Source organism: Haliotis asinina, chromosome 8 (assembly GCF_037392515.1).
Source record: "Haliotis asinina isolate JCU_RB_2024 chromosome 8, JCU_Hal_asi_v2, whole genome shotgun sequence".
Taxonomy (NCBI): Eukaryota; Metazoa; Mollusca; class Gastropoda; order Lepetellida; family Haliotidae; genus Haliotis; species Haliotis asinina.
In genome coordinates, this window is record NC_090287.1 from 18,238,707 (window position 1) to 18,251,652 (window position 12,946).

General features: G+C 36.3%; 1 protein-coding gene across 1 annotated transcript in view; it reads right to left on the reverse strand.

The window, feature by feature from the left end:
• Positions 1-12,946, reverse strand: part of LOC137294075 (protein trachealess-like) — a 67,756-nt gene that overhangs the window by 20,576 nt on the left and 34,234 nt on the right. The window contains exon 5 of the mRNA XM_067825009.1: positions 8,444-8,520. Coding sequence (XP_067681110.1) covers positions 8,444-8,520 — 77 coding nt within the window. The remainder of the gene's footprint in view (positions 1-8,443; positions 8,521-12,946) is intronic.

The window sequence follows — 12,946 nt, forward strand, 5'->3', positions numbered from 1 at the left end:
ACCACAAAATAGGTTTGGGGAATCAAACCTGTGTCTTTGGCTGGACTAGCAAATACTTTAACAACTAGGCTACCGCACCAGTCCCATAAAATATGAGAATACTGAAACAATCTGTGCCATTATACTGAGCTTGATAACAAAACCCCACCGGCTGAAACAAGTTCCTGTTTCTATAATCTACCAGCCCGTCAGATAACACTGATTTAGTAAATTCATTAAAATCTCAGAAACTTCACTTGATAACATGTTGGCAACAGGGAGTTTGCAAAAGCCTAAATTGCTCTGGAATTTGTCAATGTCCGTAAGATGAGCTCAAAGACATGTATGTAGTTCATGCAAATAGAGGTGAATTTGTTTCAATATTTGTCCAACTAACTCTTATTCTGTCACAGACCCTTGTCAACACTGCATTTCAACACAGGTTTTCTTTCTGTCTTTGCTATGGAAATGAGCTTTCAATCTTTTTTTGTGTGATCATATTTGAAACAAGAGGAAGCGTGACATCCCATGACAGATTGTTGTCTCTGGTTTGGGTTTATTGGAGAATATGTATGTCGCCATTACAGGTAGGTATGTCAAGGCCAGTGGAAAGTGTAGAGCTGATGGAAACGGGGAGAGGCACAACTACATGTGGGGTTTACACTGTGTGGACAGTAGTCTTACAGTCCTATTTGACATCTTTTCTAGGGGTAGCCTAGCGTGGTTAAAGTGTTTGCTCCTCACGCCGAAGGCCCGTGTTCGATTCCCCAAATGAGTACAATGCGTGAAACCCATTTCTGGTGTCCCCTACTGTGACAAAGCCATTAGCAGATCCAGAGGGGTGTTGTGTTGGCAGAGCCAATGCAGGTTCAGAGAGTTCAAACCCCCTCCTTTCAAAATTCCTTGATCAGTCCAGGAACTGTTTTATTAACTGTTTAAAAATAAGTCTCCCTGGTAATAAATTTAAGTAACTGTTACAATGAAACTTTTGCAAAGAAAATCAATATTTCACAGTAATAATTTAAATTTACAGGCCTACCCAGAAGCCTGCCATACCTTTATGTGGCCCTCATACTCTCACGAATACAGACCCGTGAAGGTCCCCAGGTAGAATAGGCCATCAGCAACCCATGCTTGCCATAAAAGGCGATTATGCTTGTCGTAAGAGGCGACTAATGGGATCGGGTCGTCAGACTCGCTGACTTGGTTGACACATGTCATCAGTTCCAAATTGCTCAGATCGATGCTCATGTTGTTGATCACTGGATTGTCTGGTCCACACTCGATTATTTACAGACCGCTGCCATATAGCTGGAATATTGCTGAGTGCAGCGTAAAATTAAACTCACTCACTCACTCATGAATACGACACGAATGGTATGGAAATCAGCTTTAATTTTTTAGCAAGAAGAAACAATGGGAAAAGTGGCATCCCTGACACAGATATCTCTCTCTGGTCTCTATGTTTGGAGTGTTTTTGAGAATATGTATGTTATCTTTACAGACATGCATAGTGAACATGGTTTTCAGTATGATGTGTAAATGCTTGAAACGCTAGACCACTTTATCAGGCCTATTCATCAAAGAGGTTGTGATTAACTGGGATCAGCTGGCTTTCTTAACAAACTTATTTAAAATTTATTCTGGAATTTTCTCTTTTCAAAAATTGGACAATATACAAGGTTTACACATGGTATTTCAACATGTAACGAAGGACTCACTATTTGCAATTCTAAAAATATATACCTATCATATGGTTTAATGTTGTTGATAAAATTTTAACATAACATGACATAAAAGCCATTGTGATAGTGTTAAGAAATCCTGAGTCAGGGTGAGAATAGTTCCATCAAACCCAGACATCACATCTCACAAATGAGATAAAACTTTTCGAAGCCCTGGTAAAATCTCACATCTTCTTTCAATGTAAACATTCCAAACTAACATTAGGCAAACATTTTGACAAACATTTCAATTTTAACTGGCTTTCTCCCAGGACTTCAGCAAAGGACTGACTACCCTAAAACTGATGTAAAACTATCTTGGACACTGTAGCTGCTGCACCACAGTAATATTTTTGGCTCAAGGAAGCTGTTCCATGCATGGAAGGAGAGCTCCCTGATTAAGAAGTCTCGTTGACATGGCATCGTTAAGTGAGACTTTACATTCTGAGAAGCGTTTTTGTCTGTCTGTGTGTATTTGTCTCCCCTCCTTACTGAGCGTGTCTGGTGACCTTTCTATTTGCTCACCTGCGATGGATTTCTAAGCCAAACATCAGGCTAAAGCCCATAGATTCACAACTAATCGCTACTTACTAACCTTCAAAAACAGAGAAATTGAAAACACACTTCCTGGTCATCAAGAAAGTAAATATATCATAATTTGATGGATTTTAAACTGTTTATTGTGCTGGTTTTTGTTAGTTATTCATTGAGAACAGGAATCTTTTTTTTTCAAAATGGTGGAAGTAATATATGGTTAGTGTTTTAGCAGAATAATCAGACTGTAAACGTATAGGTGAATTCCACAGCAACAACAGTACAGCATTTGGTTTAATACTGTTTCATCACACACCCATAAGAAGGAAACTGTATCTGTGGATTTTTAGCAAAGAGTTGCCACCTAAAGCATCCAAGTATCAAATCTGTTTCAAAATTCCAATCTCAACATCATATTGACTTCTAATTATGTCTGTTTCATCTATGTATCATTAAACAATACTTTGTAAAGAGAATTAAAACATTACCTGGTTCTGATTACAAATCTAGCCCTAAACCAGCTGTGGAACCTACCCTTCAAAATTCCAATCTCAACATCATATTGACTTCTAATTATGTCTGTTTCATCTATGTATCATTAAACAATACTTTGTAAAGAGAATTAAAACATTACCTGGTTCTGATTACAAATCTAGCCCTAAACCAGCTGTGGAACCTACATTGGTGGGGTTTTGTTTCAAAGCAAAAAGCCCACCTGTAAAAAATTTGGGGGCATAATAAGACAGAACAAAGCAAAACCTATCCTACCCTATTTTTAAACTGAGTGTTGTCGGAACCTCAATATTACTTTGATCAAGCATATTAAGGAAATTGATTTAATTGAGTTTCCCTCTCAGTAGCCTTTTTAACAAAACATTCGTAAAATTTGCACACATTTTATAACTATCAAATATACAGAGACTAAAAAATCATTGTCCATAATAATCAGAGATTAAAGTCTCAAAGATTTGAAAAAGATATTGTATACGACATTGAACATTGCACTAACAACCATACTACGTATGTTGGACCACTCCTCATGGATTCAATAAAGATAACTGATAAAGCTTTATGGTGGCGCAGGATACACCTAAGAAAGCTAGGAAAAGATGTTATTACATTTTAGCAAACATGGAGCCCGCCTTCCTATCTTTATGGTAATTAAACAACCATTGTGCTAGAAGAGTAGATTAGCAAGCCAATAAAATGTATAGAAAATCCTACTCTAAAGGCCAAAAACATAAGATTGGGCTATAAAACACAAATCTGAATTGCAAAAGAGGAAATAAAATTGATTTTTTCAATTATTCCGTGGCATTAGTGTGAGTGACACCCCTAGCTCCATTCGCGCTACTAAGTCAATCTGCAAACTATTATCTGAAAAAGGGCCAAGTCGAGCTCGATAAATTTGAGGAAATCTAACAAGATTTCACGCAGCCGTGCACAATTGAAAGCAATCAATCACAAGGTATAAACAGCTGATAATGAGAAACATAATCTCAGGGACAAATCATTACGGCACCTCGTTACAACACCTCGATTGAATTATCCAAACAATTCCTGGCGAGTTTCGTTGCACTTCCAGTGACAACTTTTCCTCCAGGTTCCCTCTTTGCTTTCACTCGAAAATGAAATCTGAATAATAAACAACTGCTACATGAAAAAAAGGCAGAAACAAATTCATTTACAATGTCGTAGGTTACCTAACCAAACTAGATTGCAATACCGTGGCAGCAGTGGACGTTTCCGCTACAGTGTATTTCCTGTCCCGATTTCGTGGGTCATGATGGTTCAACGAGAGACAAGCACCTTTGAAGTTAATTCATTGTCGATGCCGCAAACAATAATGACTCGCTCAAATTTGATTATGCAGCTAATTAGGAAGGGTCCCTCATGAGGCAATCTATCAACACTTTAATACAAATGCCATTCGCCGTTTCCAACATGGTTATTAATGTTCTTCTGATTAAAGCCCTTCATTCCGAGACTTCTCCCTTCCCGGCAAAAACGTCTTGACTCAACCCATGGAGAAATGTGCATTCGTAGGAGAATTCCGTTCACGTCCTGTCCTCATGGGGCTATGTGTATAAATTTGTTTCTCCGACAATTTCAAGATCCTAAATACGAGAATCCTTGAGTAAAGTGGAAGGTGGAAAGAAATTACGGGGAGGAGCTGCAAGTACCTTTGAGAGGCGAAGTTATTCCAAATTGATAGAGTTGATTAATCTCGGGTGTTTTGATGAAATTTCAATAAAGCCAAAAACAATTTGGCCACTCTGTTCGATGGCAGAAATGACTGGAGCTTTTGAATTCATCTATTTTTCACAATGTAATCAAATATTTTGGGGGAAGCAGCATACTGTTGCGAAAGAATGTATTTTTTATAGTCAGTAGATTTTATTGAATAATACTGTTTGGGTCAATAAAACAAAACATTCTTATAACATCGCATTTCTTTGTACAGAAGAACTGACTAACACATTCTGCAAAATATAATTTTGTGTTCATTTCCACAAAACTGACGAATGTTTCGCAAAAATTAATGTTTCATGCAAATGAAATAGTTTCTGTCATGAAGAAGTGACGACTAAATTCATCTCAGAGCATAAAAACGCCACTTTTAAGCATTAAATATTCTCCTAGTGATTCAACAATAATTATAGCTATGTCGGACATAAAAACCCAAACCCAAAGCTGTCACATACTTGTAGTCTGACATGTTTTCTGTTTATATAAAGTACAAATATGTAAACAACCCTAAAATAAAACCACACAAATCTCAGAGAATCTCTCATTCCAGCGTTTTTCTCAATCTCCGTGGGCTTGAAAATCCCATCCGAGTGTAATGGCAAAGGCCTGAATAAGGACATAAAGCTAAATTGATTCTTAACTGCCAATCTATGCCTGCTACAAGAAAGAGTTAACACTGGCAGATTAAATTACACTTTAAATCACTCCTCAAATATTTCTCTGTATTTTATGAGAGCTGATTTACACTATCATAACTGGAAATCGCACATTAGCTTGGTATTTCCAAGCTGTCCATAAAAATCGTCTGCATTCGTTCAATTAATATGCAAATTGAATAGTAATAAGACAAAATCCGTAGTGGCACTGACGCAACAAGTGATCAGACAAGCTTGACAGAAAACCAATGAGTGAACCACAGTGGATAGAGAGGGGATACAACGGAAAGGGGGTTGGGGGGGATTTGTGCCGTGTAATGGCTCTCTGTGGCCTTATCATCCTCTTGGAAACAATGCTGCCAAGATTCAATTTCCTAGGCTGTCAGAATGTGAATATCTTTTGACCTTTTACCTACCTGTAATATATATTGTGTATATTTGTACAAACTGCAAATAATTAATAGTTTAGACAGTGATAATATTTACATATTTTGTTTATTTTGCATAGAGTTCTTCAATATTTTCAATATTTGTAAACAGAATTACCATATACGTTCCATATTAAGATATTTACTTAACAGTGAATAATTTAAGTATATCAATGCATTATTATATTGTCAAAATAAACATAACATTTTTTTCAAGGTATTCATATTTCCAAATGAACAAAGCTTTCCATATTTGGTAGTAACAATTCTAAATGAAACAGCTGACAAAATTTTCACCTGTTGTTTAATTACACATGAACAAACACTTTCTTCTGCAAATTAATTTTGTGTTAGATAAACTACTTAAACAAATTTAAGGAACTCTTCATTCTTTCATATTAATATTATTTATCTGTTAATCACAGACAGATAAATACTAGTAACATGAAAAAAATGGGTTGTCTCATTTACACCTTGATACATATCAATTCTGGTAACATAAAAGAAGTGGGTGTTCTTTAGTATATTTTAGGCCATGGATTCAACTACGGCAAAATGAAATTCAGCCACATAAATAACAGTCATTCAAGTCACCATGAGTTTGATATCATATGCACAGTGACCCGAGAAGATCCAGGGTAGAATAGGTCTTCAACAACCATGCTTGCCATAAAAGGTGACTAAGCTTGTTGTAAGAGGCAACTAATTAGATTGGGTGATCAGGTTGACTTGGTTGACACATGTGATTGGTTCCAAGTTGCAGAGATTGATGCGCATGCTGTTGATCACTAGATTGTCTGGTCGATTATTTACAGATCATGGCCATATAGCTGAAATATTGCAGAGTGCAGAATATGGCTAAACTCACTCACTCATATGCACAGTTTCCTTTAGAGATATATGTAGACTTGCACAAGTCTTTAAGGTAATACTTAATAGTTTATATGATGATTTCTAAAAAAAAATCATCAATAATTGACTGGGGTTCACTTTTCTAGACTTGCCTCTTTAAAGGATATAATTACTGCACATGCATGGTTCTTAAAGCAAGGCTAAGGTATGTGTAGCAACAATACATGGTCAATAAAACTGACCTTAGCACTCAGGTCACTTTGTGGAACAGTGAGACAGTGAGTTCAGTTTTAAAAAGATCCCAGCAATATCACAGCAGGAGACAGCAGCAACCAGCTCAAAAAATTGTACTCTTGTGGGGAAATGAACCCATGTAATCGGTGTGACGAGTTAACACTTCAACCACTTGGCTTCCACACTGCCCCTTGTGGAACAGAGCTTATTTCTCATTTGTAGCGTTAAGATCGCTTAAAGGATTGCCACTTTGAGTTATGAATGTCTTAATGCCAAGGTCACTTAGTGGAACCAGCACAAGGACTGTCCTCCATACATCAACAACAGTGCTGAGACAGTCACGAATAGGACTCTTCAGAACAGCTGCACTAGGGTCACTTTGGTGAATGGTCCACTGATTGTCCTCATAAAGGGCCACCCATTGCTATTTAGACTAACAAACGCAACTTCAAAAACTTCATCCCAGCCAGAGGTTTTTCATTGAGAGGAAAATATACACTATCTGATTACATAATGGAGAAATCATAGAGATCTGTCGATTATATTTAGGAATCAATGGACTCGAGGGATTTCTCTGACTTATAGTCTGTTTTCAAATGAAAACATACTGATGAATTTCACTATACACAAAAACTTAAATCAAATAAAGTTGAATTATGACTGCAAATCCCGCTGATTTTACCATGCCCAATTGAACATTTAAATCTCAGGATCTTATTCAACTTAAGATGAAAGTTGTTTAACAAACGATCATAGTTTCAAACTACTATTACTGGTTTGTATTACAAGGGTGTAGACACAGTAAATGAAAAACCTAAAACAAGCAGGGTTGGTCTAAGTTAAGACTTATCACATACTGCACGTGCATTTGTTTCAACTACTGTTCCAACTACTGCATTTAACCCTTGTAATACAAACCAGAAATAGTGTTTTGTATCTATGATCGTTTGTAAAATAACGTTTATCCTAAGTTGAATCAAATTCTGAAATTTAAATGTGCAGGTGACAAGGTAAAACTATGGGGATTCACAATCTTAATTTCACTTTATTTGATTTACCTTTTTGTTTAAAGTGAAATTCATCGGTACGCTTTCACTGCAAACAGACTATAAAACATGTTAAGGTTGACATAAAAATTTCTTCACAATTTTGTGTAATGACCTCTAGCTGCATCTTTTTCACTTCCTTAAAATATTTTTGAGGATGGCATCTGAATTCCTGGTTCAGAATAAAAAGCAACAATACCATCTTTGTAATGATTTTTAAAAAAGAAGGTTCGGTAAGCCTGGGTTTGTGGGCTACACTAGAAGGAAAGTATTGATAATTCTCAAAACTGCACTTCCAACTGTGTCAAGACATAATTGGACATTGATGTTAATAATGGGCGAAATATCAGATGTCATTGATATTAATCACGACATTGTTATGTCCAAGACACTAAACATTCCTTTAAGAATAAACACTTTAAAGATACTGGGTTGAGCATTGTGTCTGATGAAATAACTTCAATATCGCCTGACCCAAGAATAAACACTCTAAAGATACTAGGCTGAGCACTGTGTCTGGTGATATAACTTCAGTATCACCTGACCCAAGAATAAAATCTTCAAAGATACTATGTTCAACATTATGTCTGGTGAAATAACTCCAAGCTCAACCATCTCATCTTAAGTTCTTGGTGTAAGTGTTCATAATGCTACTGTGATAAAGTACTCCTGTACTCCTGCAACATTGCCAGCAGTTATACATTTACATCTAGTCCCATATCAATAAATACTATAGATACCTGCAATATGTGTGTCCCCTGATGTGTTTCAAAGATCTCCATGGCAACTGCAGACAAGTTCCTTCGTCTTGATGGCCCTGCAACAAAAAATAAATGCAGTTTAATTTATGGTAAAGTCGGTGAAGACCTGCTCCAAACACCATGTGAAGGGTACAATATATCAGCAACAGAAGGACCAGAGGCACACTTTACACACTGTACTTAACTATGGAATCAAACCTGGATCCTCATCATTCTTTTACCATTCGGACGCCCCCCTACTCTTGAGTGAGTCCGAAATGACTTCACTTCCCATATGGCAAATCCTTACATCCTTTTTGAGGTACAAATTCTTCTATTTGCAACTTGATCAGGTCAGTAGGTTTTTCAAGTTGTTCAATTAGTGTTTTATGTTGTATTCAAAACAACCAAATCTTTTTGACTGAGAGACGCAAATAGTTACTAACAATCAACTCTTGTTGCAACAAAAACTCAAACTACACTTTGTCACATCCAAAAATTCGGCATTCACTTTACCTAAATTGCAGGACCATTCTGAAACAGTGTCATCATGGCCATCTTATCAGGATACCTGACAGTGTTAATTTGGACTGTTCAAACAAGACAATGTACTACTCAAAATCCTTCATTAACAGAACTCGGTTATCATAATTATCAAAGAAACACCTAATTCTGTTTCATTCCCCGAGCACGACTTCCAATTAACGCCAATTCTTGACCAAAGGCACCGAGACAGGGCTACAGTCAAGAGCGTCTGATCAATTATACGCCAAATTTCGTCCAACAAAAACATAATTTCAGTGTCTGCCCAAACCAGAGGACTGTCCGCCACTATATGCTAAACTGTGGCCTGTCTATGGCATACTGTCACCAGGGGAATGTTAGGTGACATGAATCAGCCTCATGCCTCCAGGACACTCCAACTGTGCAGCCATACTGTCATCATAGGCCTTGATAGCAGAAATAAAACACACAAAAACAAAAATGGTGACATTTCTGACACTAATAGGTAATAATCTGAATATACAATGTCAAACAGCATGATTCTGATGGAATTAATGATTAATAAAGCATCGTTATGAGTTTCCTTTGAATTCAAGCAAAAGGGGCTGTTGATTTATATGATTAAATGACTGACGTACCATGACCATTTTACTGCTTCAAGAAGAGGACTGGCCATGATATACTCATCTATAAATTATTTAGCTTTGAGGAAGATTTGGTACAGATTTTATTGCAAGAATATATTAGTGGCTAACGAAAAACACCCATAAATCTGAAGGCAACGTCTTTACATCGTGTCATATCTATGCTTTTATCAAAGAGCCTTATTCAAGTTCAAAATAATCACACTTTCTTGTATGCAATACAAACATATATTTAGTGTTAGTAACTGGAAACCAAAGCCACAATTGATTTATCAGAGGACTTCTGGTGAATGATTATCAACTATATTTCAAATATATATTGTAATCACTAATTTTAAGGGTTGTGTCTAATGTTTTTATCTTTAATACTGACATGCAATGAAATGCATGCATGCAAGAAAGACACTGGATAAAATGGGTAAAATTTTACAATGTGCATAACTTTATGCTTTATCTTTGTGTACATATAGAGGCCATAACATTTCCACATCCCACACACAGACCATGAACCATGGAATTCTGATCCGATGTTCACATAACCAAAGAGGTTAACCCCTTCAGCAAGCTGAAAAAGTAAGGATATCACCTACTGCTTCAGTCCACACCATGCTACATATAGAAAGGTATCTGGGGTACCTCTGTGCAGTACCACTGCTGACATTTCTCAGCAGCCATGCTATACTTAAAGTTATTTGGAAGACATACAGAAGTAATCATGTTTGTACCTTAACATATTTCAACACTATGACAAAGTTAGTTTGTGATACACTTAAAATGAAAATAATAAGCACAACATACACAAACTAATTCACAAATTTTTAACTGTATTCATATAGCATCTGCCAGTGCTCACACTGTGACTCATTCACAATCAAAAAAAGCACCTGTTCATTTTCCAGGGTATGTCCCTGTTTGCACTAAGTAGCATTGTGGGCGGTGGCCTTTGAATGTAAAGATGATGAGTGAGTGAGTGGATGGTTTTAATGCCACCTTGAATAGGATTCCTGTTGTATCAGCTTATTGTGAGAGGAGATCCCCGCACAATGCAGGTTTCTGACATTTATCACTTCAGACAATGCCAATCTTTATTACACTAAATGTGCAGATTAAAACCAAAAAGTCTGATATGAAGGGCAATTTTAAATAAAACCACCTCCATTTTTGTAGTGCTTAAAGCATCTGCCCACAGAGCAAAGGCAACTGGTTTGATCCCCACCCACACAAAAAACATATGGTACTTTTTGGTCCTCGACTGGTGCTTGGCATTTATGGGTACAACAAGGGCTGATTGGCTCAGAGTCAGTATAATGTGTCTGAGTGTGATATTCATGCCAAGATACCATGCTTAACTATGGCATGGTATCTCAGTGAGCTAGGTCTATAAGACCAGCCTTTAGTCTAGTACAAGCAGTCACACATACACACACATGCACGTGGATGTATGTGTGAAACAATCCAAAGTAACCCAATTTCACCTCCCCCAGAATTCAAAAATTAAAAAATCAAAATAGATCAGAAATAAAAAAAGTTTCACAAATTACAAGTATCTATTACAACTAATTTTATCTTATATCAATTTTGGTACTTATATAATGCTAACACGTTCCATGCTAAATAGGATCAGTCTCAAGATAAAGTAAAGAACTGCTGACTGAACATTTATTTGACTGAAAACATACATATACTTGTTTCATGCAGAATTAAGAAAGTATATTTCTTGAATGCTTTTTTTAATATAACACAAACTATAATTATAATCATAACCCCTAATTATAATTATAATCCATAATCCGATATTACTTCTATGCATATGATTATCTCTACTCACACGAAACATACTTGATAAACTAAGCCAAAATAATACAAAAGTGCCAAAGGGATTTACTCAAAACTTGACATAGCTTAGAATTATTGCTGGATGGTTTATTTCATAATAGAAAATAAGAGCTGAATTCGTAAATATAGCAGTCAATAAAATTAACTAAACCTCTATCAAAGTTTTATGTGTAATTAGAGTCATTTTTAAAACTTCACTTTAAGCATGAAATATAGAAAAACAAGATGCAGATATAGTTAAATGGAAAAATATAAAAACTAATTCCATTAAAACTAAACCTTGTTAAGTCAAATTGTTTCTCAAAAAATAATCTCTTTGGAAGTAAATTCCAAGTATTATCAAGTTGATTGAAAAGTAAAACACGCTCAATTTCATCTGAACAAAACCAAACTAACACAAAACCCGAAAAACTAGTTTCCAACAATACTAAATCTGAGAATCAATCTAAAATAAAAACAATTCCACCAGAAATATGAGTATTTGATCATCTTGGCGCTATTTACCACCAAAGAAGAGTTCTGGAGAGCAAAGACGAGGAGATTGGAGGGCAATTGCTTTCTCAATAAACAGTTATCATTCGTAATATCCGTGAAGTTAAAATGTTTTATTATGCAGTAATTCTCACATCGCTGGACCAACAAAGTTATCTTCTTTTACCATGGGACTGTTTATCATCCCTAACTTGGGAGTGAAATCGCAGGGAGAAGCTTATTAATTTAGAATCTTGACTTTGTGAGTTCACCGCCACCCTCACTCAATTTGCCTTGATGCCAACAAGCCAAAGGACGCCAACTTAAACCGGCTGTGATGATGGTCATAAATGTCAAAACTCAACCACTAAATATCCCCTTATCACCACCCAGTTTATCTAGGAGGGGGAGTTTTCTGGGGAGACTTGCTTTTCTTGGCGTGGCAATAGTGTGGTTACCTTAGTATCTCCTGCCAAGATCTTTAACTTATAGTCCATATCAGAAAATGTCCCTTATCAGCTGTAGTTACATGAATGGGCAAACCATGTCATTCACAAAAACTGCTGAGCTACTATCGCTGCCAAGGAATCGGTCGTGGAGATCTTTATATCCCATTCACACATGGTGTTAGGGAATTGTTTATTGGACATTTTGATGGTATATTCTGATGAAGCTACCTTTAACTATTTAGATTTCATTATTTTGGATGATTTCATTCAGAGATATTCAGTCTTACTGACAGGAATTTTCTTATCTAACAATTATTGCTTTTGTAATGGGTATTGTCGGTAAGCAGTAAATATTTAAATATTAAAGGTAGAAAAACTTCCGATCTGACAGGAGGATGCAAAGTGAGTGAATGAGAGCGAGTGCATGGTTGTGTGAGTATATATGACTTTCATGCATATATTCTTTACCAAGGTGATCGTTCATCGCCTATGCAAAAGCGTACACAATTGGGATCACCTTGTCACAGTGTAAATCAACCTCTTTACAATGAGTGAGTGACTTTTATGCCACACTCAGCAATATTCAAACCAAATGGTGG